Source organism: Letharia columbiana (genome assembly GCF_014066305.1).
Source record: "Letharia columbiana isolate WasteWater2 chromosome Unknown Sc0000057_s0, whole genome shotgun sequence".
NCBI lineage: Eukaryota > Fungi > Ascomycota > Lecanoromycetes > Lecanorales > Parmeliaceae > Letharia > Letharia columbiana.
This window is the reverse complement of record NW_023501101.1, coordinates 162726-189271: the sequence shown is the minus strand read 5'-3', so window position 1 is coordinate 189271 and position 26546 is coordinate 162726. Positions and strand designations below refer to the sequence as shown.

Sequence of the window (26546 nt, the reverse complement as noted above, 5' to 3'; positions counted from 1 at the left end):
ATGATTACTAAGCTAATACAGAAAAATACAGGCCTGTCATAGAGCCAGAGCCTTACATACGGTAAATACCGTCATAGTGGCCTATGACCGGTAAACCTACATCAGGCTGCATGCGAGACAGTCCTGTCAAAATGTTGTAGAATAAGCAACAAATTTCAATCTCCATACTAAGGTACTTCCGATTCCATCCTTCTTGTACTACTTATTAATAGATGGAAATAGCAGGACATGAAGGGCGGCAAAATTTGATCTAGTCGAATACGGCATGGTTTTATCACATGAGGTATTTTAACCAGCACACATAGTACGCGGTGAATATCAAGAGGACCTGAGAGTCAGCACAATGGCGTCCGACGAGTGAGATATGAATTTGAAAGACAGTAGAAGACGAAGAGAAATACAAAAGCAAAGGTTAGACAGGGGAAAGCATCTCGCTTGAATTTTCCAAAAAGATCTGCACAGCCCAGATTCGAAGTCTCAAATACTACTTTTGCCACATCCAGGATTTGAAAACGGCAAGACGAGTCTCTGAACCAGCCCGGAAGACGAAAGAAATATTTCATCGCCATTTTTCGCTATTCGGTATGCGCACTCAGAGGACCGGCCCAGTTTCTGGGAGGTATGGGTCCGACCGGGGGAGACAAGGCAATACGGATACCCTCTGGTGGCCAGAAAAATTCATGGTCACTCGTTCACCAAACAGGCCTTCTATGAAAGAGGGCTCATTATCAGGAATATAACAAGATAATCATTTCCTTTTGGCGGTGCTTTTCGCTGGTAGCGAGAGGTTGAAAGCTGGGCAAAGAACATCTGATGCAAATAGCCTTGTCGGTAAGAGGATTTTCGTCCATATCTTGCGTTCTGACTCGGAGTTGTGGTGCCAAAGCCTAGGCATCATTGCTTTCTACTACCACTTTTAGAACGAGATTGCCGTCTGCGTCGTTTGCTCTGGCTGCCATTTCGAAGGCGCGCTCGACATCATCAAGACCAAGGAAACGATGTGTGACGAGCTTTCCAAGGTCTGGCAGCAGTGGATTGTGGCCTGACACAAGCTCTATTGCTTGGGGATATGTATTTGCATAGCGAAATGTTCCAAGGATGTCGACTTCACGGTGTGCAGCGGCCGAAATGGGCAGTGTCTGGACAGGATTGCCCATGCCCACGATCACGACTTTTCCTGCGGGCCGTGTGGCATAAATGGCAGCCTGAGTACAAGCTTCGACACCTGTACATTCGAGGACCACATCGAATCCACCAGTTGAACCAGTACCATTCCGTATTTTCTCGGTTGCCGAAGCTGCAGTCTCTTTCGCAATTTGAAGCTTCTCATCGATATTATGACCTCGTTTGGAGGGTACAGTGAACCCTTCATGTGCAAAGCCATTTTGAGTAGCAAATTTGACCCTTTCTTGCTGAATATCTGCGATCACGACATGGCTTGAGCCAACCACCTTGGCCATAGCCGCGCACAGTAGCCCGACAGCTCCAGCACCGAGCACGAGAGTTGAACTCTCTTGCGCTATTTGAGCTCGCCGGGATGCCTGTATTGCTACACCCAATGGTTCGAGGATGGCTCCCACATCGTATGATACGTGGTCGGGCAGTTTGTGACACCATGATGCTGGGTGATTGATCCTGTCTTGAAGGGTTCCCTGGAAATGAGGAGATGCTTTGGCGGAGCTCCTGAACCGCAAATGTTGGCAAATATTGTATCTCCCTTCTCGACATCTTTCGCATTCTCCGCAAGGTAGCCCGACCTCCAATGCTACCCGATCTCCCACTTTGAAATCGCCCACGTGTGATCCAACGACGACAACGACTCCAGCAGACTCATGTCCCAAAGATAAAGGTTCTGTGACTTGGATGTCTCCATTCCGGTAATGTTGGTAGTAATGTAGATCGGAACCGCAAAGGCCTGTAGCTCGAATGGCGATTTGTAGCTCTGTAGAGTCAGGAGACTCGAGTTCCCTTTCTTCAAGCCTCAAGTCTTTGGGACCATATAGTACCGAAGCTCTGCAAAGCTTTCCCATGGCTGCGGGTAGACAGGAACCCCGCACCACACGCTCCAGTAGCAGTAGTTTTCATCCGTGCATTTTGCATGCACTTCGGCTATTCTTCGGCCCGGCTGCTCTGCAGATCGATCCGAGGAGTACGCAAAGCTTCCACCAAACCGTCAGGATTCAGAGATTGTATTTCCTACTAAACCTCCACTACTTTGCACTCGCTCTGGCATCGACCATGAATCACCCTCAAGCGGCTCCTCAGAGAAGCTCTCTCCCAACCCCACCCTTTCTCCCACAGCTTCGTTAACTAGCAATGAACTCTCATCTCGCATCAAGTCTCCAAACGTCGGTGAAGAGGTGGACATGCTCCTTATTCCAGAGGGAGAACCTTTCGGAGAATTAGCGGCAGTATTAGACGAACCCGTTATTGGCTTTCCCAGTGATATACGACCAGCTCGGCCAGGAGTAAAGGAGATGCTCGAGGTCACATCCATCCGAAAGACGCAGATATCCCATGCTGTGCAACAGCCGAGGCCGCCCTTATCTACTTTGGAGCGCCCAGGCTGATGGATGTGAGTACTCTCTACTGACGGGCGAAAACTGATATCTAACTTACTGATGCCCCCATCCAGGAATGGAATTCATGTGTCCCAATAGATAACGTAGTCTCAGCTACAGATACCTTGCAAGCACACAACGATAGCTTTACACTCTTCCGCCCTTCGTCGATGTACCATCTAGGATCGTTGTATCGCGATTTGCCTCGCTTCAAATCTGTCAACGCAACCCCTTTTTCTCGACAAAGTACCGGCGCAGTAATGCCATATACCTTGCAAGCCTGCCAGATTCGAGCTTGGGCAAACCGGCATACCAGTTCCCAAGCTGGATGTCTTCGCACAAAGCTTGCTGGACACCAATAACGGCGTCGACCTTGAAGATCTGGTAAATGGTTTGAACATGGAGTGGGGAGAAGAGTATCTTGAACTTGATGGAAGTACGGACGTAGCCTGGGCGAATTGGAAGGCTGAGGCACTCGAGAGAGAAGGAAAGAGTCTGCACGGGTGGGACAGCACCCCAGAAAAGAGGCGTAAGATATGGCAGAGCACGGTGTCAGCCTACAGGAAGAAGCGGGGCCAAGGTTGGAAATACAACGCTGCCCACGTCACGAGGTTTTGGAGGCGGGGTCAGAGGGATCCTCGAAGGCGCAAAGGCGGGTTCTGACCTGGGAATGATCCTGACTACATCGGCTAATGAGCCGCTGAGCGGTCGAAAACGGACCGCATTGGCAAATGACTCCGTTGAATCCCAGCACAAAACGTTGTCAGTACCTTCCGCACGACCTCCAGAAGCGGTCAGGGGAGTCTCAGAACAGCATGAGGCGTCCTGTCGCAATCGCCGCATTCGACGATTATCTAATCTTTCAGCCGACTTCCATTCCGGCGTATGTATGTCCAATACAACAGTAGCCTCTGGTCTCTTGGCTGCGGCTTGCTTGGGGCTATCTGGTGGTGGAGGCGCGGAGGCGCTGGGGAGAGAGGCTGGAACTGTATCGTGTTGTATCGTTCCCGGGAGTTTGCAGGCTTTGTCCGAATCTGTGATTGGAGGGTTTGGAGGACGGCCTGGCCGTCTGATGAGAAGTTGAAGCGGGCTACGGCTTTGTAATTTACCTTGAGCTTTGGCATCTTAGGCCTAGGCTTTCAGGGTGCGCTTTTTCAGTCTTGCTCACTACTGTCTAGACTTGCAGGTGTCTTCGGTGCAGAGGTGGCAGATGATTGGTATGTGCTTATTCAACAGCTTTCAAAGATTCTATGATGCAATGAGTCTAAATGCACGCTCGTACCCATACCTTTAGAGCGTTCAGTCGCTGCTCTAAAGTAGCTTCGACAGTATGACCCCCAAACTCCAAGCTCCTCGCTACCTGGTATCGTCTTGCGCCTTGTCATATACCCCATTCGTACAGTTATCCCTCCCAAGGCACTAGTAGTCTCAACGGCAGGTTTCCATCCTCTTTGTCTTCTGGTCTCAAGACATTTTCACTTTGCCAGTCCGGGTATGAAATCCCCGACTTCGTCCGTCTCGAACACACTCCTCAACTCCGTTCGCGGACCATACTCGCTTCTCATGGTCGAGAGGTACCCGTGCCCATCGAGCTTGGGCTTCGTCGACGTCTTCCGGCTCAGGAAGCTCCATCTCTTGCTCGACCGGTCCGCTGTAGATGGTACGGCGGTCTCGTCGTGACTATCCCGACTGACCCAGGATGTCTCGGGCGGCCCCATCGGTGGCGGCGCTGGATCCGAGTGACTTTGCTTCCTTGCGGACCTTCGAAACAACGGATAGATTGCAGGAACCGACGAGGTCATGAGACCTACACAGACCTCCATGTTTGAGAGGAATGGGACGAGAGGGTAATTCCAGGAGATGTCGATTGATCGCATCCAGATGATTAGAGAGGCCATGCGGACGATGGCACAGACAACCGAGATGAAGCTGATGGCGATGAGTACCCAAAGACCCATTTTCCGTGAGAAAGGCACTTTGAGCTTCCAGATGACAGGAATGGGAAGGATCCAGATTACAAGATCTTCCAAGGAGCTCCACGCGCTGTTGAAGCCATTGAACACTAGAATGCCGATGCATTTTGAATTCTGGAGTGGGTTTTCAGCAGCCCAGAATGCGTCGATCGGTACGCATTGAAAGATCGCGCCCTAGATAGGCATTAGCATTCACTACGTTTGGTAGATCTTCAAGGAAAGGAACGTCTTACGACCAGTGAAGAAATTTCGTGAGCGACGACGAAACCCATGATGATATAGATGGCAATCTTGTGAGACCTTTCTGGGGTCATTCGCAGATAGAGGAAGAGAACGCTGAATTTCATGGAACTATTGGCGATCAGTCAATGGAAGGTCAAGGGTCGCTCGGAAAGCAGTACCCAAAAGAGACGGTGATTAGTAGTATAAAAACGTAAACCAACTGCAAGAGGTCAGTTGGCGTTGATCAAAGCAAACATATGTAATGGTAAAGTACGAACTTTCAGAATCGCTGAAAGTTGAGCCGATGTCTCGTTGAGGGACATGTGTTTGCCCATACCGTACTCAGTACCGACAATGATATCCGCAGTAACACCGGCGGTAATAATCTGAGGCCTGGTCAGCAGTTGACATGTTGTATGTCTAGCAAAAGGCGATATGCGTACCAAGGTCATGAGCGCGAACCACTCGTCTGGACCCACTCCTCGGACAACCTGCCTTACACGCTTGGTGTAGATACGCGCGAAGAATCTGACGCAACTTAGCAATGGTAGTTTCCTGCCGCAAGCGCACTTGAGCGCACCTGAAAGCCAGGACAAGAGCTGCTACTGAGAGAAGAATGATGGACACAGCCTCGAATGCAGGTCCTCGATTCGCATTCGAAGGGTTTGCAGGTAAATTGCCCCATGTTGTTCCGTGAGTACCGGCTCCGAAGGTCTCCACGGCTGGAGACACGCTTGACGTAGAAGAGGCAGAGGCAGAGGTAGAAGAGGCAATCACGACTGGAACAGCGGACGAGGTGCTGCCAGATCTGTCGCTGGTTGTAGATGAAGGACTTGCAGACGTGGATGATGAGGTAGAAGAGGTTGAAGAAGCAGAGGCTGCGGATGCAGAAGATAGGACACTAGGGCAAAAGGTGTTGCTCCATGTTTGTATTTCTGTCGGCGAACATTATTAGCATTGACTGCGGTTAAGCAGGCCGAATTGGGTGCTTACTCTCTAGATCGCCTAAGGAGCAAGTTGACTTTGCTAAGCATGCCGTCACCGAAGACCTGATGGTAGCAGCATGCGCGGCTGTACACTGGCAAACGTAGTCTGTGTCGCCACAATTGGTTGTTGCAATAGCAGTAGAGAAGCAGGGAAGCTATACATCCATGTCAGGACAGCTGTCGCGTCATGAGTCTGGGGTAGGGAAGTGTACTGAGCAGCTTGGAAGATCAGCGACAGATTGTGCCCCAACAAGTGACGCTGCAAGTAAGGTGTGCAGCAAGAAGAGGCATTTCATTATTGACGGAATAATATTCGGCACGGCCTCGGCAGATGTTTATATAGGACAAGTGGTAGAGGTGAAGAGGTTAGATAATGATGAGATGCAGGTACATATTACGCAAGGAAGAAGCACATCATCGTGAATGGAGAAGAAGGAGGAGGGGATGTAGGTTGATGCAGGTAAGGGTTTTGCACATGAGAAAAAAGCACGAAACCCCACGAGGGCGACAGTGGATCGCACAGGCCATGGATCCCAGCAAGATCCAGGTTCAGCCGGGCATGATTTACCAACCTTCTCGGCCCTGATGGTCCGTCTTTTTCAAGGCGTGTGGGCCCTCTATAAAGATTATCCTAATCCATGCCGAAGTAGGTTATGAATTCCCCCTTCAGGACTCGGCGAATCCCTTGGACTTCTTTTGACTTCTTTGACATCTTTGACTTCTTTGACTTCCTGTGAATTTTTTTCCTTTCGAGATGACTTTTTGCTAAGAGATGCTGGTGTTGTCAATAATGGCAATGTGAGAGGAAGGGTGCTAGATGTACTAGATGTGCACCGGGAGTGCGGCTTCTAGCTCCGCGAAACCATGGCCCAATGTTTAAATCGTCTCAATCCTTGCTTTGCTCCATTAATCGTCCATTATTTACTCCCTTGTTGTTATATAATTGGGCCTTGCTACTTGCTAGTCAAGGGGGAGCCTTTCAGCTCTAGAGGTAGTGCTGCTGTATAAGTCGATGCCGAATCACCGATGAAAATAAAGACAGCATGGCCATCAATCAGTTCCTGATGTACGCTATGATGGAGGAAACTCATGACTTGCATACAAGTTGACGATGACACCATTCAGATGCAGGTCTTTTGGGACAAGATGAACTGCATTGTGCATGGAAAACCAAGGGACATAAGATGACTGACGAGCAACGAGTTCGGGATCACATCTGGAATAATAGCAGCAAGCTTTCGATGATCCATGATACCTGGTGCAGCTTCGATGTGGATTACGACTCTCGATTCGTGGTGTCAAGATAGAAGCGTGGGGGAAAAGGGAATACAGGGCGGGGATGGTGCCTGGCAGATCTGCTCTAGTGGCCCCCATTCCCCCAGCGACGGTTCCAACGCTGGCACCATGTGGCTGCGGCACGACCGACAGCCTACCTAATAATAAGAAGCGGCGATACCAGGCGCCACCAAAAAATCACAACCTGCATCCTCAAAGACATACCTACCTACAGCGAGAACGGAGATAAAAGGAACCCTCTGACCATGAGGCCACAAGACTACTCATTTAGGGCAGTGGAAATTCCTTTATCGAAACACTCTATGCCGTATGTAATAGTGCCACACACTTACGGTAACCTAACAATATACCAAACGGAAGAACTCGAGCTTCCCCGTGGTCGCCGCCATTGTCATCGTAATACCTACCGCTGTTGGAGAATGGTCTCATTATCCCAATTTCTTTGAGCAATGTCTCCTGTAGCCGAGTCTAGAGGCTCTGGCTCCCTTTCGGCCATTTTTTTTTCCAATATTCCAGTCAAGGTGCATTAGAGACAAATTTTGCTGTCTCAGTGTACGACTTCTTTGTTCGCCATTCTGCTACAAAGACATCTGCCCACCGCTTTCCATCCTTCAACATCAGACTCGAACAAAGGAATGAGAAACACAATGCGAGACAATCTTATTGTGGCTTTATCAAGCCCAGTCGCCTTGCTGCTTATAAGTCAAACTTCCTTCTCCCCCAGGTGTTGATTCCAACCCCATCACTCATCCAACCGAACACGTTCGCCCCCTCCACGAGGACATAGAACACACTCCGGACCCTAGTGTGACGGTATTGCTGACTACACCAGAGGACCAACCTCCAAATGAGTCCGACCTCTGCGCCCGTCCCTGTTGACCACCACGACTGGAACGAGTATGACCCAGAAGCACTACCATCGTTCAGAAGACCCTACCACTACAATGACATTGAGGTTCCTATCAACTGCGAACGTCTGAGTATCTCTGATCCGCCAGACATAAGTGATCCAATTAACAGCGAAGAAAACGATGCCGAGATTCGCTGGTGTCCCAGATGCTTCACAGGGTTTGGATCCACGGAAGCCCTCTTGGAACATCGCAGAACCTCGGCTCTCCACATTACGTGCGAATTTTGCGAAAGAGTCGAGGACTTCGCCAATGAGGAAGAGCTTTGGCAACACTGCTGCGGTCACCACTTTGCTTGCTGGTATCGCGAGGGCGCCACTTTCTGTGCTAATGTTTGCAAAAGCGCGGCCGACCTCGACAGACATTTTCGGATCGATCATTTCTCATGCCGCTTCTGCATCTATGTGCAACTCTTCGCGACCCTGGAGGACCTCAAAGACCATTATCGCGCTTCTCATATTACTTGCCCTCGCTGTCCCGACCCTCTAGTGTTCCGGTATAAAGAGGAACTGCGAGAGCACTGCCTTCGCGAACATTTTGGATGCCCGTGCTGTGATTCAGTAACGTGGTCCGAGGATGAAGAATCGCTAAGGACTCACATTGGCCTAGAGCACTTCCCTTGTTGCTTTTGCATCTCTCAAACGGTGTTCGCCTCACGGGAGGACCTTCTGGCTCATCGGCGTACCGCTCATGGCTGTTTTGACTGCCTTCTCTGCAAGCCACAACAGCCACGGATCATCTGGCCCGCCCCATGGCGGGAGCACATGGAGCAGTGCTATTACCCTAACCCTTGTACCGACGACTTCCACCAGGATGGGTTTGATATGATCAGCTATTGCGACTTGTGTGAAAAGACGTTCAAGCCGCAGTACCGCCTGATTCATCTGTTGTTCAATCACTTCTGCCAGGACTGCGCACGTTATGGAACCATTTTTAAAATGCACAAAGAGAAACATTTGAGCGAATGTTCTCGCCAGGACGCATCTGCTGGTCCACCATGGTGGCACCGGCAAGAACAACAGCAGCAGAATGATCCAGCACGAGAAAGCTTCCGGAGACAACACGAAGACTTCAAAACACGAGCGAACGAGCAGAGAGCACCTCCATCTGCTTCTCATCCTCATCCTCATCCTCCCCCTCCAACTCAAAAGCCACAAGAGCCAGAACCGCTGGATATCTATACCATCTTGAAGATCTCACCGCAGAGTCCTCCAGAAGTCATGAAGCAGGCGGTAAGAGTCAGACGTGTTGAAACACACCCGGACAAGCGTAAGAGACAAGGGCTGTCCCAAGGAGAAGAGGATTGGATTGACGAGGAAGCAAAATTGGTGGGATGGGCAGCTGACATTTTGCTAGACCCGGAGAAGAGGAAGAAGCACGGAGAGCAAGTGCATGCGTGGAAGATGAGGTATGAACAGTAGATACTCGAATGTCATTGACCGTAGGGTATCCAAGGAAAATGGGTTTCGATTGCTGTAGGTTAACGGTCTCGAAATTCTCTTCATTTGAGCAGTCTTTCGGTAGCATCTCTTTTCAGCCGCGCTAGTAGCAATTTTCCACCTTTGGACCTCGATTCTCCCTGGTTACACTTGTTCCAAGCTGCGACTCGAAGTGTCAGCATAATTCCAACCAATCATTCCCGTCCCCGTTCTCTGCCCGTCTTCCAAATACTCAAACGCAATCCCAGGTAACCTGTATGCCTGCTGGAAATTCAAGAGCAATCTCGCCAGCGTGACAAGATCGCTGTACTCCATGCTCTTGAGCGGCGGCTTCTGCGACGATACCATGACCGTCAGACCGTTCTCGGAGCAGCTGAACTGGTTATCGTGCAGCTGCGGGTGCTGCTCCACTACGTTCCAGATGGCGTCGAAAGCCGTGCTGAGCATATCGACCATGCAGGGAAGAAGGTTGAAGCTCGAGATGAAACGTCCGCCTTTCAATGAGGTGATCCGTAAGGTGAGACCGCCTATCTTTTCCTCGTAGGGTACCTTTGAGAGGATCTTGAGGTCGGGATCAGCGGGGCCGGAAACGCTTCTGTGATGTCAGTCTTGATACCCTCCATGCGGTCGAAAAGAGGACGGGAGGACGCACGAGGAAGCATTGAGGCTGTTGAAGCTACTCAGCGAGGGACTGTTCCCCAGGGCAGGCGTGTTCGAGCGGCGGTCTGACCTGGCGAAGCAAGGGAGCAGGGCGAGTTGAAGAAGCATGAATGCGGAAAAGGACATGAGGTTCTTCATTTCGAGAGCAAGGAATGGCCGATGGCTGAATGCGGATGCGAACGGTGATCAATTGTAGCAGTCGTCCCATTCTTTCAAGAGCTTTTCAAAGTCCGGTGTCGGTTAACATCGAGGCCATCCATTCGCGATTCGTCGTATGCGCCGCGCCTCGAGCGCGTCTCCAGCTCACGGCCATCCAGAACTGCGCTTTTGCCGGTGGCGATATCCGAGCCGTTCCGCGTGATGGCTGAGATCCCTTTTCCTTCGATCCCCATCATCCCATTGGAACTGGCAATACTAGCCTGCACAATATGATGCAGTACCCCAGACAAAAGGACATGTGGAAGATCGGCCATGCGAATGAAACCCTCGGAGCTGAGTCCCTGCATCACATCACCTGAAATCTCAGTCCGAATCCTGCACATGGCATTTCAGCATCTGCTTCCTCCGTGGTCACTGAGCGAGTCGGATGCTCTGAAGGAGATGCACGTGAAGTTTCGACCCTCGCCAATCTTGGTTGAATCTGGGGATCCTGCACATGGCATTTCAGCATCTGCTTCCTCCGTGGTCACTGAGCGAGTCGGAAGCTCTGAAGGAGATGCACGTGAAGTATCGACCCTCGCCAATCTTGGTTTGATCTGGGGTTTTGTCAAAAGGATATCTGGGCTAGCAATCAGCAACGTCGTCACCGTCGCCAAGCACAGCGCTTGAAGTTTTTGGGATGTTTAGCGAATGGAGGAGTCCTTCCGGACTTGCTTCGAGAGCTCAAAATCTTTTCAGTCCGGGTATTGGCATGGTGCTTTATTTGAGTGCCTTCGATGGATTGATTTGGCAAAGTCGGGCCGATCATGTCCTACCTGCGTCGGAAGCCACCAGGCTTGACATGTGGGCAAGGAATGTACGTGGCCCCTGAAGCCCTTCCGAGCTCAAGAATGACCTAGTGAACGGGTGCACTTGTTCATGATGAAACGGATCAAATGGAAACATCAGAGAAGTCGGGCCCGCTGGAACCTTTTTCTTTGTGCGCGTGTACATTCGCAGCCAACATCCTCGCCGAAGTCCACTCCCCCCCTAACAGAGACTCTTTCGCTCCTCCCCCCTCCTCCTCTCGCCACGTCCGGTCCCCGAGTGGCTTCCCTTCTCCAGAGGAAATGGCCATGCATGCAAGACGTCATCTTCCGATCAGATTGAACGGCCGTCATCGACTCTACACCGCTCACTTGGTCCAAAGCGCACATTGCGATAACGTGGAAAACGCGGAAGATGTTGGAAAGGAGGAGGAGGAGGAGGAGGAGGGGGATGGATAGAGGGGGCGGGAAGCCGACGTTTTGTCGCTGAGGGGGGTGGGTATGATCGGGTGGATCGTTCCCGAGGTGCGGGAAAACGGACACGAGGCGTTTGGGTTCGAGGGTGGTCTCCTGGTTGGGGGAGATGATGCCGGGGCGTTGGTGCTAGGTGGAGGAGCGGGGTGGGGTTGAGTTGCGGGTGAAGGGGTTTCTTGGAGAGGGTGGTGGCGCCGAGGTTGCGTTGGACGGGTTTTGGCGGTGGAGGTGGAGGTGGGTTGGGTAAGATAGGGAGCCATCAAATATATCCATTGAAAGGAAAATCTACATAGTCTAAGTAGATCGAGGAAAGTCATTAATATGGAATTCTAGACACGTTACCCAACGACGCCAGTGAGATTTCAAGGCCGAGGAGTTTTCATCACTCCTCAAACGCATCTACACCACCTTTGACAACCCACCTAAGCGATACCTTTCTTACCGCTCGACCTCTTTCCCCAGCTTACAAAGTCCCCGTCCCCGCCTTTCCGATCCCCTCGACTCTGAAACCCAACCTCCCCAACTTTGCCGTATCAACTACGTTCCTCCCATCAAACACATACATAGGCTTCCTCATCACCCTAGCGACATGGCTCCAATCCAGGCGGCCATTCGATTGACTCTGCTCAATAGTAGCGACATGCTCGCGGATGCTGACGAGTGGAGCGGTACCTTTGACAGCTGTTTCGTCTTCGTCGGCGACTGAGGTTCGAGAGCTCAGGTCTGCGAGGGAAGATTTGGAGCTGATGCCGTTGGGTGAGGAGGCTGTTTCGGAGTCTTGAGATGAACTTGAAGCTCGCTTGGCGATACTGTGGCCGATTGTGGTGGGGTTGCTCTGGGTGACGGTGGGAGGTTTGACGGTCTTGTTGCTGAACTCATCCCATTCCGTGGCAATGACGACGGCATCGGCGTCTTCGCAAGCCTCGTACGCGGTTTTGCAGACCGTGGTTCGTTTCTTGATCTTGTCGAATTTGTCACTGCCATATGACAGACTTTCCCAAATGGCGCTCTCTTCGACTTTGGGATCGTAGATGGTGACCTCGGCGTTCTCAACGATCAGATGATTGACGATACTGATAGCGGCACTTTCTCTCGTGTCGCCCGTGTCTTTCTTGTAAGCGTATCCAAGGATGGCAACTTTCTTATTCGTGAGTGTTTGGAACAAGCAAGCGACGATACGCTTGATGAAGCGGTCCTTCTGGTACTCGTTGATTTCGACCACCGAGTTCCAGTAAGAAGCGACTTCGGGTAGATGCATGGTCTCGGCAATGTAGACGAGATTAAGAACGTCCTTCTTAAAGCAGGACCCTCCGAAGCCGATGGATGACTTGAGCATTTTAGAGCCAATACGTTTGTCTAAGCCGACGGCGAAAGCGACTTCGTCAATGTCTGCACCTGTTGCTTCACAAACAGCACTAAGGGCGTTGATGCTGCTGATTCGCTGAGCCAGAAGAGCGTTAGCGGCGAGTTTAGCCATTTCAGCCGACCATAGGTTCATGGTAATGACCCGCTCTCGAGGCACCCATCTAGAGTAGACGTCCGCCAACGCAGCACATGCTTGGAGTCCCTGCTCAGTCTTGAGGGATCCAATCAAAATCCTGTCAGGCGCTAGCAGGTCGTTGATTGCGGTACCCTCAGCCAGAAACTCTGGATTGGACAAGATATCAAACCGGACTCCAGGCCTGCCCATAGCCGAGAAGGTCCCCCTGATGCGGTCCGCGGTTTTACAAGGCACCGTGCTTTTCTCCACCACGATCTTGTCATCCTCAGCCACCTCAGCAATCATGCGTGCGGCTTTTTCGACGAAGACTAAGTCCGCTGCTCGACCGGCGCCCGTGCCTGTAGATTTTGTAGGTGTGGGAACGCAGAGGAAGATGAGGTCTGCTGCTGCGATGGATTCTTTGACTTTGTCAGAGAAGATGAGATTCGGGGTTCGATCAATGCCATCACGGGCGGGCTTGAGGACCTCGATGAGGCCGGGCTCGTAGATGGGGAGGTGGTCAGTGTTCCAGGCTGCGATTCGCTGGCTGTTCAAGTCGGCCACTGTGACTTGAATGTCGGGACATTTGTTCGCTATGACGGCGCATGTTGGCCCTCCCTACGTACAATTAAACCCGCTCCTTGAACAATACAACTGGCCAGTAGGGTTATCAATACTGACCACGTAGCCTGCTCCTAGTGAGCAAATCTTTCTTATTTTTCTCCTCACAACGGGCGTCTGTGAATCGAAGGAGACACTGTCAGGATTGGAGGATGGTGTCTGTGTCTGGGTAGTCGCTGATCTGGTAAAGTCTTGAGGAGGCATGTCTACAATTCGACCCTCCATGATCAGTGGCATAGAGCAGATTGGTGGACTGTCAAGTCTTGAAGAAGTAGGTCACACGAGGCAGAGCGGGTTGGAGGTCGTATCGCAGCTAGCAGATACGGAGGGATAGGCTGCTCTGATTTCAATGGGTTGAGAAGGAAAAAAGCTCCCATGACCCAATGAATGGCTTGGATGTACACACCACCTTCACATGGTCTTGGGATCTTGACAGATTTCCTGAATTTCTTCTCCTAATCCTTCTCCACTTTTGGAGACCGGGGATGGTTCGGCGAGCACAATTGAGATTGTAGAAGATGCAACAAAGATGCAGATTGCGGAAGATATTCTGCAGAAGCCTGGATGCGGGTTCCTGTGCTAGCTCTTAGAAGCAACTGATCGTTCCGTGGCTGCAGTTCTAGCTTCTCTTCAATATACTCTACTGACCTGGGACGTCTAAGCTTATAAAGTGCTTAAGGTAAAAAGTGCCGCAGTGCCTTACATGGCCTTTGCCCTGAAAGCCTGGAATCCACGTAACAAGTTAGGAGCCGTTACATCTCTTACAGTACTAAAGTAACTTCTTGCGACAATAGTCGTGTGCCCATTTTTAACGGACCAACACGCGCACCTACAAAATTCCCTTACCCTACACTACAAACATTGCTCCAACAATAATAACATGAGCACGCCATCGGAGATAAGAGTCAAGCCGAACAAGTGCGAACACTTAAGTGCATGCATGCATGCAAGTACGAACAACTCGCATAATTCTCTCAACCTCGTGAGAGTTTGGAGACAACGTTGAAAGTGCCGATAGCCTTTCTTCCGTGACACTCGCTACCAGCCCAATGCTTTTTGGCCTGATCTTCTGGGAGCTCGAGACGCCTGCATAAGATTGGTATCTTAACGAATAAATTCGGCACGAGCTGTCCCATAATACGTAGTAACCAAGATCTGACAATTGCTTTCGCTGAAGCTCGGCTGAAGCCGGTGGCTGCCTATCATCGCTCTTCTCTTTCTTCCCAGCTTATCAGTTAAGACACCCTCGGGGCTGCATCAGCATCGCCGCGCAGATCCTTCGCCATTGTAGCTTCCACCTTTTTGCCCTTGGAGTCCAACTCCACTTTACTGTATATTCCTGCACCCACTAGAGTTACCAGCATACCGGCTCCATTCCACACGCCCACCGTGACATCAAAAAGTAGGATTCCGAGTAACACAGTGAGACACTGCTTCAAATTGGCGCACACTGTCATAGTCAAGGCGCCCGCGAGTTTGTTGGTCTGAAAGGAGGAAACGTTTAGAAGAAAGGCTAGAAGACCATTGCCAAGGAGTGCAGAACTGTAAGAAGGTGTGAGGTTGCCTTCTGCGACCCAGGCCAGGAATGCGCTTGCTTCACCGGTAGCAACAGCGTAGAGAAGAGATTGCAGTGCCGCTAGAGGTGACATCCGTAGAAGAATCTCGAGCGCAGGGAGCGCGAGACTCCCGGTCATGATTCGATTCGACATGACCGTCTTCAGCGCGGAGAGGACAACGCCAAAGAGTGTAAGGGTGAAACCAATTCCAGTAAAGTAGTAGTCACCGTACGTGGCCAAGCCGACGCCGAGTATGACTGGTATGAGAGATATGTAGGTCGCTTGGGAGTATGTCCGTCCGTAGAAGAAGCGATAGATGAGAATGGTGAAGATGGGGCAGGTAGATCGCATGATTTGGTGGAATGGCACGGAGACCATCGCCCTATTTCCATGAGTCAGTGCTGTTTGGGGACTGTACGGCGGACGGCACTGACAGTGATACATTCGAAATTGCTATATTAACGGTGAACAGAAATGAGAAGCTGATCAAGACCAAGTGCTCTCGGGTCGTGAGCTTTGACAACTTGAAGTGGCCGCGTAACATGAGTATGTAGCAGCCCAATGACGCTGAGGTCGTGTGCAAGGTAGTGAGCAGCCAAGGGAAAGCGAACTGCGAAAGTCGCACGTCAGTACAAGTCCGAAACGTTGTCGGAGCTCTAGGAACAGCCTTAAAAGGCATAGCGAACGCACCTTTCCGAGTACTGCCTTGTTATAGAGAGTGAGGGTGAGGTTCAACCCGAAATATAAAGCCAAATAGAGATACTTGGTGCTTGTAGGTATTTGATATTCCGGTGCGATTGTCGCTGTACTCTGTGCTCGAGTATGCCGGCTTTGAGCTTCGACGTCGCTCTTGATAATCAGAGTCTCCTTTTCCATTCTTGAGTCTTGACTGTTGGTTCTCTCATCTTCACTACCATATGAGGAGTCGTGATAAGGACTCTTTTCTGCCATGGTTGCCGCTGGATATGATGCACGACTAAGATGGTTGGGTGACTGTAAGATGGATGGAATCGCTGCTGGTCATGATTATACTGGGATACTGTGCCAAGGGTTTGAATGCGTGGGAGGCGCCAAGGCAAGTCTCCCAAATTCTCGCAAACGGAGCCTGATGGCTATTCCTTTCGGAATCTAGGTAGCGTGCTGCGACGGAGCAGGAGAGTCCTCTCTTCTGGATGGAATGCCAAACCTGTACCTCTGTACGTACTCTCCGTAATTCTGGATGCAAGGCCTAACCTTTTGCCGGTTGGGCCGAAGCTGCGAGGTAATCTTGTGGAAGGCTGGCGGGTAAAGCGGCAGAGCCAGCTGCCAAAAAAGGTACGAGTGCTGCAGAGTTAACACTAACAGACTCTGTCTGCAAGCCACTCCGCTATTCGCTGTACGATAAGGATGAGGATGCCCTCAGATTGTTCATGCACAGAAGGGAGAATTTTGAGTTGATATGAGTTTTGAGAGCAAAGAGCAGAGCCGAGCGTTAATTACTTTACATGTAATCAACCAGATTAAAGTACCTCATGTATACCTTAGTTAAGTATCGTTTGCCCGAGATTCCGAACAAGAGACTTGGCATTATTTCATCGGTTCGAAATTCTAACGCGGAAGTGCTGCGTGGCTAGCGTGCTCAGGCCCTTGAAATCCGAACAACCCCTTTCCTTTAGCGTGCGCGCAAAATACTTGCAAGTCTTTGGCGATAAGTCGGGAACCAGCTCCACCTTGAAGACCCCCCGGTACAACTTCTCTGCTGGCGCAGAACATCATTATAATGTGCGTCCAGGAGCATTTCGGCATTCGGTACCGGTCTTTTACTCTGCTTTGCTCTGCAATATACTGTATGTCTGATATCGATCCCTCGACCGGAATCTTCGCGGAGGATTGAGAAACTTGGCAGGAGCGAAGTCCCGGGTCGATGCCTTGTTACCACCGTCGCTCGAGGTACATTGCTTCAAGCAACAACTAGAGACTCATCATAGCATTCTACCTTCATAATGGTGTTCCTCCGGACCGGCGCCCGTGGCACTTTTGTACAGAAATCTTTAATCATCATCTTAGCATTCATATGTATAGCTTCTTTGTTAGCGAACCGCGAGAAAGTAAGTTCTTCTATGCCGTGTGGCACAGTGTCTCTCCAATTTGCAACTAAACCTTGATCCAAAATAGCTTTCTACCTCGATAAATAATACAGTTGGACGGCCTCAGCAATCATCGAACCCGGGTGAAGCTGCTTCACAAAATGCGCAGGCGTCCGCGACAGATGTGCAGGCTCCAACAAATGACGTCAAGTCTTCAGATGCCCATCTACACCTCCTCATACCTGCAACTAGCAGCAACCAATACCTCTGCCAGCTCCTTCTCTCAGCAGCTATCCTGAACTATCCCACACCAACTCTCATCAATTGGGCCACCAAGGAAGACAACAACGCATATGTCCAGCACATTGCAAAGGTCAGCAAGATTCTTCAATACTTGGAGAGCTTTCCCCAAGGGAAAGAGAAGGACTTGGTCCTCATTGTCGATGGATACGATGTTTGGTTCCAGCTGCGTTCAGACGTGCTGATAAAGAGATACTTTGCCATCAATACCGCAGCCAACAAGAGGATATCGAAAACCCTTGGGAATGTGGCCGCAAAACAGGACATCAGACAGACTGTGATATTTGGCCCGGACAAGCTATGCTGGCCCTCTGGGAACGATGGAGGCCGTGCTGCTTGTTGGGCATTGCCTCAATCCACCCTACCTAAAGATGCATTTGGCCCCATTAATGATACGGACATTGTTACCGCGATTTCTGACCCAGTCCACTCTCGACCACGCTGGCTGAATTCTGGAACCGTCATGGGTACTTTGGAAGACGTGCGAGCTGTATTCGAGGCCACTTTGGATTTTGTCCAAAAGAATCACACCTCGGACTCCGACCAGTGGTACCTCGCCAACCTCTTTGCCGAACAAGAGTACTCGCGCACATTACTGCAACAAAAGCCATCTTTCAACGCGCCTGCAAAGCCCGAGATCCCCGTCATTGAAAAGGGCCAGAAGACCGAATATCACATCGGACTTGACTATGAATCTGAGCTCTTCCAAACTGTTGGCTACTACCAAAAATTCATCTCTTGGCTGTGGTTTGATGCTGCCAAAGGCAAAGGGCAGCAGCTCAGCCAGTCCTTCACCAACTCGCACGGATTCGAGCTCCCGGAAGACATTCTTGCATCGCCACCACCTTTCTCCGTGGAAAGCAAGTCTCACTGGGAGACTACGAATGTGGGCGATGAAGAAATCAGGGAAGCCGCAACCAGATTACCTCTCGATCGTAAGTGGAAAGATCTGCCACTTGCTACCAATGTCGTCACGAAGCAGATTTTCACGGTTTTACATTTTACCTTTGTGAAAGAATTGCGGGATGAATGGTGGCGGAAAATGTGGTACTATCAGCAAGGCAAAGAATTGCTCTTGGCCGCTACGAGACAGCACAAAGCTCCAACTATCGACAAGCCTGTTCAAGGACAAATGTGGTGGAATGCAGAAGCGTCTCACTTGGCGGATTCTGAACAGGTCCTGAAGTCGACACAAGGCCAGAAAGGCGGTGCCTGGAGTGACAAGGGGAAATGGGTCCCATGGGATGAGGTGTGCTTGGCATATGAAGGGCTCATCTTTCCCGCGAAGAATAAAGGCGGATGACGGCTGACGCTGGAGGTGGCTTCGGCGGATTGGATACATTATTGATCTGTGAGTATTGAATATAAGTATAAACGATTTAACGATCTTTCATCGTCAAACCCGAGACGGCCAGTTCCCGATTTGTATGTCCTTGAATTCTTCATAGGAAGAACATATGGTCCGACATCTACTCAAGTGCACAAGCATCTCGCCCGCAATTGTCTCGCACTCCATGTACACTATCTTCCAACAGCAGATTTATCAACAGGTCCAGGACTGCTCCAAAAACAATGCCCACAGTGAAATGCCGCTTGACGTCATTCCGACAGCGAAAAGTGGAGCCCACAAAGTATACTTACTTTATATACAAATCTGCTGAAGGACCTTTAGTTTGACAGTGCGTACAGGAGTTACATTGGAATAGCCTGACAAATCTGCCAAGGCTTCCGAAGAATTTAATTGACTTTTGAAGAATATTCGGGGGCGAAGACTTCATTCCCTTGCCAGCCACCGGCTCTATCTGAGCTGCCGTTCGACATCTGCGCCCATGGATTTACAGGAAGAGAAAGGTGGATCTACCAAGCCGCGGCTCTGGCCCAATCATGATGATTCGAGCGTCGAGTCCTTGGAAAAGGACCTTGCTGCAGCTATTGCCTCCGATCATGCCCAGGAGTATGATCGCGCTACAGGACACCGAGTCTTGCGAAAGATCGATTTGTATCTGATCCCATGGATGTGGCTTGGCTATGGATTCGTCTACTATGACAAGGTAAGAGAAGAAGAAGTGAAGGGGGAAAGAAAAGACGTGATCTGATGCATCAAAAGGCCATCCTAGGCAGCGCTGTCCTCTTCGGCATGACCAAAGACCTCTCCCTCAGCGTTGTCGATACACGCACCAACCCCGCAACAACCGTCACAACACGCCTGAGTTGGGCAACATCAATCTTCTACTTCGGCATGCTCGCCGGTCTCTACCCTATGACTTTCATGCTCCAGCGCTTCCAGATAGGTAGGGTACTGGGCGTTCTAGTCATCCTCTGGGGAATGATCGCTATGCTTACAGCCACTGTCACGTCTTGGCGGGGGCTTTTTGCTCAGCGCTTCTTCCTTGGGTTTGTCGAGAGCGTGATACCGACTGCTTTCATGTGCATTGTCAGCGGATACTATACGCAACAAGAACAAGCTCTTCGCCAAAGTTGGTGGTTTTCTTCAACCGGTGGTTGGACGATTATCGGAGGTGCTTTGAACTACGGCTTTGCTCAGATCACGGGTGGATCGTTGGCGAGATGGCAGTATATTTATCTGTTGGCTGGCTCGCTGACCGTGCTCTTTGGATGTGTGTGTTTTGCAGTTCCTAATTCCGAGGTGTCGGCTTGGTTCCTTACGCCGGCAGAGCGCATAGTTGCTGTGGAGAGGCTGCGGAAAGGCCAGACGGGCGTACGTTGTCAGAAATTGAAGGGTTCGCAGATTCGAGAGGCAGCATTGGATGTTAAGATATGGCTCGTTGCGCTCATGATGGCGGCTGCGTATACTGTTAATGGTGCTGTCAGTGGCTTTGGACCTCTTATTGTGTCCACATTTGGGTACGTCTTAAAGACCTTGACGGGCTTAATTCTCTACTAACCAAGGTTACGACAGCTGGTCGACCCTTGACTCAATTCTTCTCCAATTTCCGCTAGGTGGGGTCTGCTTCATCTTCATTCTCCTCACCGGTTACCTTTCCAGCAAGATACCTAACATTCGCCTCGTTCTCCTGATCCTCTGCTGCTTGCCTGTAATCGCTGGGTGTGCAATGATCTGGCGAAGCAGCTGGACCCATCGAGCTGCCACACCTGTAGCTGGCTACACTATCATTGGATTCTTTGGGCCGGTGGTCAGTCTAATCATTAGTATCGGCATGGCCAACGTTGCAGGCGCCACCAAGAAGAGCTGCACAGCAGCCGCCATCTTTGTTGCGTACTGCGTGGGAAATGTAAGCAGCGGTCACACCCTGTATCTTCATAACCCTGGTCTAATATAGTATCGCAGATAATAGGACCGCAACTCATCAAAACGCCGACGATTAAACGACATTACCCCGAGTTGTGGCTCGGCCTCATTATTTGGTTAGTGCATCACATCTCTCCTTTCGGAAATAGTTGAGGCCTGCTAATGAGTCTTTTGGCTTAGCTACTGCGTTGTCATCATTCTGGCCATCGCATTATACTTTGTCCTTGATGTGGAGAACAAGCGCCGAGAGAGTCTCCGAGTGGATGAGGAAGAGCGAGATCGACTGGCGTTCATGGATCTGACTGACAAGGAGAACCCATACTTTCGATACGTGCTATAAAGATTAGATTAGCAAGCGAGGTCGTCACCGTGCGTCTTCCTGTCCAGCCTATTACTGCTGTATAGAGAACCTAAGGTACATTTAGGTAGTGGCGTGTGCGATCTGCAGTGGTCACGCTCAAGCTTATTTGAAGCTCGATCACTAGAGTGTCATTACGCCATGAAGTATCTGGGGAAGGGAAGGCCTTCCGACGAGTAAGAGACAACATCGACGCCACTAACAGGCATTTACAACGCTTAGCCTATCGACTATATGCACTTTTGATCATTTTTGGTGTTCACAGACGCAATATGATTGATTACCATCGGATGAGATCCTACAATTTGGCCGACTAGCGCTTCCTGGGGCCCCGCTCGTCAACGATTATTCGCCATTTTACCCCGCAATTTTCTATTTTATTGTTTGACCATGATGAGCCAGATTATGCAGAATCGCCGAACAAATGACCGAATTGCATTCAGTGAAACCCTTCACTCTACATCTCTCTGCACATCACCATAAGCCTCGGTACGTGGGACCATGGACGTCATGCATTGCACCTCCCGTCATGGCCATGCATACAATAAAAGTCCAGACCCGCCCCAGGCTGCCCTTCCATCGAATCCCCGTCCCTTTACACATACCATTCGAAGAGGTCGCGGATTCCTCAATTCCCTTTGCTTTGTTCTTTTCGTTATAAAATTCAACTGACATCCCTTGGACTGCTTCACAATGTCGGACAACAGCCCCCCCAACGGTTCTAACGAGAAGGAATACTCGCCCAATGACACCATGGAACGATATGTCAACGGCAAACTCGAAGTCGAGCATGTCGAGCCCGACTCCAGACGCGGCAACTCCATAGTCCCCCGCAACTTGTCCGTAGCAACAGACAATGGTCGACAATATTCCACCGGTGGACCCAGACGACAGAGCCAATGGGATGCCATGAAAATAGCCAAAGAGGGCGGTGTCGAAATCGACGAAGAGATCGAGCTGCTCGAGGAAGAGCTGCGGAACAACCCTGTCCCGCATAGCTTCTTCGCCCCTGTCATCAACTTCAAGAATCCTGCCCACTTCACCTGGCTGCTTGTTGGCTTTGCTTCTATGGGAGGCTTGCTATCGGGTATCGATCAATCCCTCATCTCTGGTGCCAATCTCTACATGCCTGCGAGTTTGCACCTCGACACCTCGCAGGTCTCGCTTGTGGCTTCTGGCGTACCGCTTGGTGCAATTGGCGGTGCCCTTCTTCTTGGGCCGTTGAACGAGGCAGTAGGCCGCAGAATGGCTATCATCATCTCCCTCATCCTCTACACCGTTGGTGCGGCTTTGGAAGCAGGTGCCATCAGCTTCGGTATGATCGTCGCTGGTCGTGTCATTCTAGGTCTTGGTGTTGGTCTGGAAGGCGGAACGGTCCCTGTCTACGTTGCAGAATCCGTGGCCAGGAAGTACCGAGGAAACTTGGTCTCCCTCTACCAATTCAACATCGCTCTCGGTGAAGTTTTCGGCTACGTCGTGGCTGCCATCTTTGTCAACGTCAAGGTAGGCCGTTCTCCCTCCTCCGAACGCTACACTCGCTAACGATCATACTAGAGCGGCAGCTGGCGTTATATGCTCGGCTCCTCCCTCATCTTCTCCACCATCATGTTGGCAGGCATGTTCTTCATGCCCGAGTCCCCCCGCTTCCTCATGCACAAAGGCCGCACCCTCGAAGCCTTCAACGTTTGGAAGCGTATTCGCGGCACAGAGCTCCAGGAAAACCGCGAAGAATTCTTCGTCATGAAGCACTCGGTGATCAACGAGCTCGAATCTAAGGAGACCCGCTCCGGCGGCTTCGCTTGGCTCGACTTTATCACCGTGCCCCGTGCTCGCCGCTCCATCGTCTACGCCAATATAATGATCTTCCTTGGTCAATTTACCGGTATCAATGCAATTATGTATTATATGGCGACTTTAATGAGCCAAGTCGGCTTCGACAGCAAGCAATCCGTCTTCATGTCGCTCGTCGGCGGTGGCTCGTTGCTTCTTGGCACCATCCCCGCCATCTTCTACATGGAGCGCTTCGGCCGTCGTTTCTGGGCTTGTGCCATGCTGCCCGGCTTTTTCCTCGGTCTGCTCATCATCGGATGTTCCTACCTCATCGACTCCAAAACCAACGTCGGTGGAGCCGAGGGCTGCTATATCACCGGCCTTATCCTCTACGAAGGCTTCTTCGGCTCCTACGCCTGCTTGACATGGGTTCTACCAGCAGAAGTCTACCCCACCTACCTCCGCTCTTACGGCATGGAGTCTTCCGACGTCACCCTCTTCTTCTGTTCCTGGCTCGTGACCTACTTCTTCTCCGACATGGAAGCCGCCATGTCGCGCATCGGTCTCACCCTCGGCTTTTACGGCGGTATAGCAGTCCTGGGATGGTTCTACCAATTGGCTTTCATGCCCGAGACGAAGAACAAGACGTTGGAGGAAATCGACATCCTATTCTCGCAGCCGACGAGCCAGCTCGTCAAGCAGAACCTGAAGGGCGTGGCGGAGAACTTGTCGGATTTGGCCCATGGCAGGTGGGGGAGAGTGTTCAGACCCAGTCCCGAGAGTCCGCTGCCGGAAATCCATGATGATACGCCGGTTGGGCCTATTTCGAACGCTGTGCAGGGTTAGTTCGGAGGTTGTGACGGAGAGAGGGGGAGTCGTTCTTTTGACGGAGAGGGATGGAGGGGGGGGGGGACGTGGAGGTTGCGGTTGAGGAGTTGGATACTACCTTGTTCATGAATTCTGTATGAGAGGCAATCGTGTATTTATGCGTGATGACTTCTTGATTTCAATGTATATATGTTCGTGGACACAGTAAATGAATTGAGTTGGACAGTTTGGATGGAATCAGTCAGGCCTGGCCCTGACATCACCTAAACTTATAGGGCTGCATGAAGCGCGATAACCACGCATTTTTATGGGCCTATGGCCTAGTGGTTAACAGTGCTTACAGAATCAGTTCCTTTTTCCGAAAGTGTGTATGTCTATAAATTGCGGCCGCCTTCACTGCTCAGCTGGTAAACGAACTCTCCAACGGATCTCCTTGCGGAATCTCTCCCACGTAGACCAGGCCTTTCGGTATCTTACACAAAGCAAACCTCAGGTCCTCAAACAACCGATACTGGAATTCTAGTAGGATCCAAAATACGTCAGCGCGCCCTACCGCTCTCAGCCCTCAACAACTCCGCAACGTCGTCATCCAAGTCAGCCATGGCATCCTCCCCGCTTCCAAAATCCGGGTAATCATCATCCACTTTCCGCTTCTTCGCCATACCGCCGCCAGCACTGCCTGGTGTGCCCGGGTAGTGACGGACTGGCGGCATGGAAAGACTGGACAGCAGATCCGCTCCTGCTGTTGGGGGTGCAATTGGTGCATGGTGGGGGGATGGAGTTGGCTGGACGTGAGTGAGCAGAGCTGCTGGAGTAGCAGTGACAGGAGAACCGGCTGGCGTGCGTGATTCCGGCGGCGGAGGGGTGAGCTCCTCGACATCTGGACGCTCTGGTTCGACGGACGCGTTGTCGTTGGGCGACATGACTCTGCCGTTCGTTCTTGGATCGGAGATCGGACTGCCATGCGCTACTACGGGCGTCGACGGCGCAGAAAGACCGCGCATAATGCCATCTTCAACATCCCGCTTCTTGGCCTCAATAACATACTTGCGAGTCATCAGCGTCTCTTTCTGAGCTTCCTCGCTGACTAAAGCGGCGTGGTTGGTCTCAATGATGCTCTCCAGTCCAGCTATGAGGCGGCGACGAGCCTTGATGCTCTCAGAGACAGCTCCCTCAGCGTTGGCGAGGTTCTTCAGTAGAGCGCTGAGCCGAGCTGCATGGACTGGGGGGGTGGGTGTGGGCTTGCTTTGGTCAGTGAGCTTGTCGTATTCAGAATCGGCTGTGGGCACAGCGCTAAGGGTTGTGGCTGCTGCTTTGGAGACGGCGATTTGTAAGGGGACGAGAGGTTCGATCTCTGAGGGCGCTGAGGGGCCAGATGAGCCAGAGAAGAGAGATCCACCGAGCAGAGGCTTCTTGCTTGAGGAGCGTGTTTTGTCGAGTTCTGCGGAGGTATTAGCAGTGTCCAGGTTTAGAGGAAGCCTGCAGCGTACCGTCTATGCGAGCTTCGATAGCTTCTTGTATGGTGGGTTCGAATATCTGTCGCTGCCTCCACACCTCAACCACTCGTCGTAGTTTCTGTTGAACTTCATTTGTAGCTCCTTTGTACGCAATGGCTGTAGCTTCGGCGATGATTGGAGAGAATGCGATGAGGAAATCATCCTTCCTCCTAGCCTTGGATTGCTGCGCGACCTCATTCGCAAGGTAGACCAAGTTGAGTCGTTTGTTGGAGCCGGAGTCCTTTAGCCGCTGAAGCCATAGAGTACCGGTGCGATCTGCGTGTCTCCTGCCATAACGAAGTCAGCCGGGAGGGTGAGTGAAAGGTTTGCTACGGGAAAACTGCCGTACCTATGGAACATGACCCATTGAGCTACAGTGACTATGCTCTCTTGGGTCTCATTCAAGGCTGACAGCTTCGCCTTGACGGCGTCGTCTGTATACGCCATCTCTACTGCTCTACAATTGTCCTGCGCCTAGTCACTGATTGGTTGTGTTGTTGTGTCGAAAGATGGTGTTGAAAACATGCTTGCGGCATAGGAGCCGGAGCCAATCTTATCCGAAGGACGTACAGGTACGGGTATAACGCTGCTGCCAGACGTGCCTTCCTGCATCGCCACTGCTCAGCACAGCAGCTTTCTCTATTGATGCGAAAGCTATCTATCTGAATAGCCAACGAAGTAGATGGTGTCTTGGAAACTAAAACGGTGTCTTGTATCCTGAAGAGCGAGCCACCACCACGGATAGCGCCAGCCACTTATACGAGCGAAAAGATTTTCGATCAAACGGAGACCAAGCTCTCAACATTACACAAAAGGCTCCGTGCATCTGCTTCATTTCATTTCTCTGGAGTATCGCAGAATTCCCTTTGCGGGACTCCTTTCGGCTCGTCGGCACAAACTTTCAAGGGTAGAGTATGCCGCTGCAGATGGAATAACTTTCCATGTCACTTCAAAAGACACAAAGCTGGGACCTTTCCATCCGGTCTCAGTCCATAGACATGATTCCGCGTCTCCTCTCGTTCCCATCATCCTCGAACTATTCCTCGGCTCAAAGTTGTTCGAAGATCTTTTTCACATATGCAGTATCACTAATTTGGGTATCTCTGTCCCCTTTTCAGGTTAGGCCGTGCGGAAATTCCATGGTCCCTCTCTTTGTGGGGTTCAGGGCTTCTTCGTCTCTCTTTACTTGCGGATGGCGCATGACTCTCGTAAATCTCACGATGGTCCGATCTCGCGGGTTGTCCTCGTGGTCCAGGTGATATTGCCTCGCACTTAGGGCATGGGTCTTCATTTGCCGAGCCCTCCGTGTAAGTGCG

At 51.1% G+C, this 26546-nt stretch overlaps 12 protein-coding genes across 12 annotated transcripts; 5 read left to right on the top strand and 7 right to left on the bottom strand.

Moving 5' to 3' along the window:
- Positions 1–887: 887 nt before the first annotated feature.
- HO173_011154 (uncharacterized protein) lies at positions 888–2030 on the bottom strand (the record flags this gene model as incomplete). The annotated part of the gene is made up of 1 exon (XM_037313036.1): positions 888–2030. The coding sequence occupies one exon, from the start codon at positions 2028–2030 to the stop codon at positions 888–890; it is 1143 nt and encodes a 380-aa protein (XP_037160085.1).
- A 539-nt stretch (positions 2031–2569) lies between these two features.
- HO173_011153 (uncharacterized protein) lies at positions 2570–3224 on the top strand (the record flags this gene model as incomplete). Its single annotated transcript, XM_037313035.1, has 2 exons — positions 2570–2575; positions 2841–3224. 2 exons carry the CDS (start codon positions 2570–2572, stop codon positions 3222–3224), a joined length of 390 nt encoding a protein of 129 aa, XP_037160084.1.
- Positions 3225–4036: 812 nt separating this feature from the next.
- HO173_011152 (uncharacterized protein) lies at positions 4037–6038 on the bottom strand (the record flags this gene model as incomplete). The annotated part of the gene is made up of 8 exons (XM_037313034.1): positions 4037–4708; positions 4768–4885; positions 4936–4976; positions 5035–5142; positions 5200–5284; positions 5337–5691; positions 5750–5897; positions 5955–6038. The coding sequence occupies 8 exons, from the start codon at positions 6036–6038 to the stop codon at positions 4037–4039; spliced, it is 1611 nt and encodes a 536-aa protein (XP_037160083.1).
- Positions 6039–7283: 1245 nt separating this feature from the next.
- Positions 7284–9367, top strand: HO173_011151 (uncharacterized protein; the record flags this gene model as incomplete). The annotated part of the gene is made up of 2 exons (XM_037313033.1): positions 7284–7349; positions 7871–9367. 2 exons carry the CDS (start codon positions 7284–7286, stop codon positions 9365–9367), a joined length of 1563 nt encoding a protein of 520 aa, XP_037160082.1.
- A 162-nt stretch (positions 9368–9529) lies between these two features.
- HO173_011150 (uncharacterized protein) lies at positions 9530–10183 on the bottom strand (the record flags this gene model as incomplete). Its single annotated transcript, XM_037313032.1, has 2 exons — positions 9530–9977; positions 10038–10183. The coding sequence occupies 2 exons, from the start codon at positions 10181–10183 to the stop codon at positions 9530–9532; spliced, it is 594 nt and encodes a 197-aa protein (XP_037160081.1).
- A 74-nt stretch (positions 10184–10257) lies between these two features.
- On the bottom strand, positions 10258–10551 carry HO173_011149 (uncharacterized protein; the record flags this gene model as incomplete). The annotated part of the gene is made up of 1 exon (XM_037313031.1): positions 10258–10551. The coding sequence occupies one exon, from the start codon at positions 10549–10551 to the stop codon at positions 10258–10260; it is 294 nt and encodes a 97-aa protein (XP_037160080.1).
- A 1396-nt stretch (positions 10552–11947) lies between these two features.
- Positions 11948–13789, bottom strand: HO173_011148 (uncharacterized protein; the record flags this gene model as incomplete). Its single annotated transcript, XM_037313030.1, has 2 exons — positions 11948–13582; positions 13646–13789. 2 exons carry the CDS (start codon positions 13787–13789, stop codon positions 11948–11950), a joined length of 1779 nt encoding a protein of 592 aa, XP_037160079.1.
- A 1031-nt stretch (positions 13790–14820) lies between these two features.
- On the bottom strand, positions 14821–16092 carry HO173_011147 (uncharacterized protein; the record flags this gene model as incomplete). Its single annotated transcript, XM_037313029.1, has 3 exons — positions 14821–15523; positions 15576–15751; positions 15832–16092. The coding sequence occupies 3 exons, from the start codon at positions 16090–16092 to the stop codon at positions 14821–14823; spliced, it is 1140 nt and encodes a 379-aa protein (XP_037160078.1).
- Positions 16093–17123: 1031 nt separating this feature from the next.
- On the top strand, positions 17124–18810 carry HO173_011146 (uncharacterized protein; the record flags this gene model as incomplete). The annotated part of the gene is made up of 2 exons (XM_037313028.1): positions 17124–17228; positions 17296–18810. 2 exons carry the CDS (start codon positions 17124–17126, stop codon positions 18808–18810), a joined length of 1620 nt encoding a protein of 539 aa, XP_037160077.1.
- A 526-nt stretch (positions 18811–19336) lies between these two features.
- Positions 19337–21118, top strand: HO173_011145 (uncharacterized protein; the record flags this gene model as incomplete). Its single annotated transcript, XM_037313027.1, has 5 exons — positions 19337–19558; positions 19615–20372; positions 20428–20761; positions 20818–20894; positions 20959–21118. The coding sequence occupies 5 exons, from the start codon at positions 19337–19339 to the stop codon at positions 21116–21118; spliced, it is 1551 nt and encodes a 516-aa protein (XP_037160076.1).
- Positions 21119–21829: 711 nt separating this feature from the next.
- On the top strand, positions 21830–23752 carry HO173_011144 (uncharacterized protein; the record flags this gene model as incomplete). Its single annotated transcript, XM_037313026.1, has 2 exons — positions 21830–22639; positions 22691–23752. 2 exons carry the CDS (start codon positions 21830–21832, stop codon positions 23750–23752), a joined length of 1872 nt encoding a protein of 623 aa, XP_037160075.1.
- Positions 23753–24273: 521 nt separating this feature from the next.
- On the bottom strand, positions 24274–25677 carry HO173_011143 (uncharacterized protein; the record flags this gene model as incomplete). The annotated part of the gene is made up of 3 exons (XM_037313025.1): positions 24274–25175; positions 25225–25517; positions 25580–25677. The coding sequence occupies 3 exons, from the start codon at positions 25675–25677 to the stop codon at positions 24274–24276; spliced, it is 1293 nt and encodes a 430-aa protein (XP_037160074.1).
- Between the last annotated feature and the right edge of the window lie 869 nt (positions 25678–26546).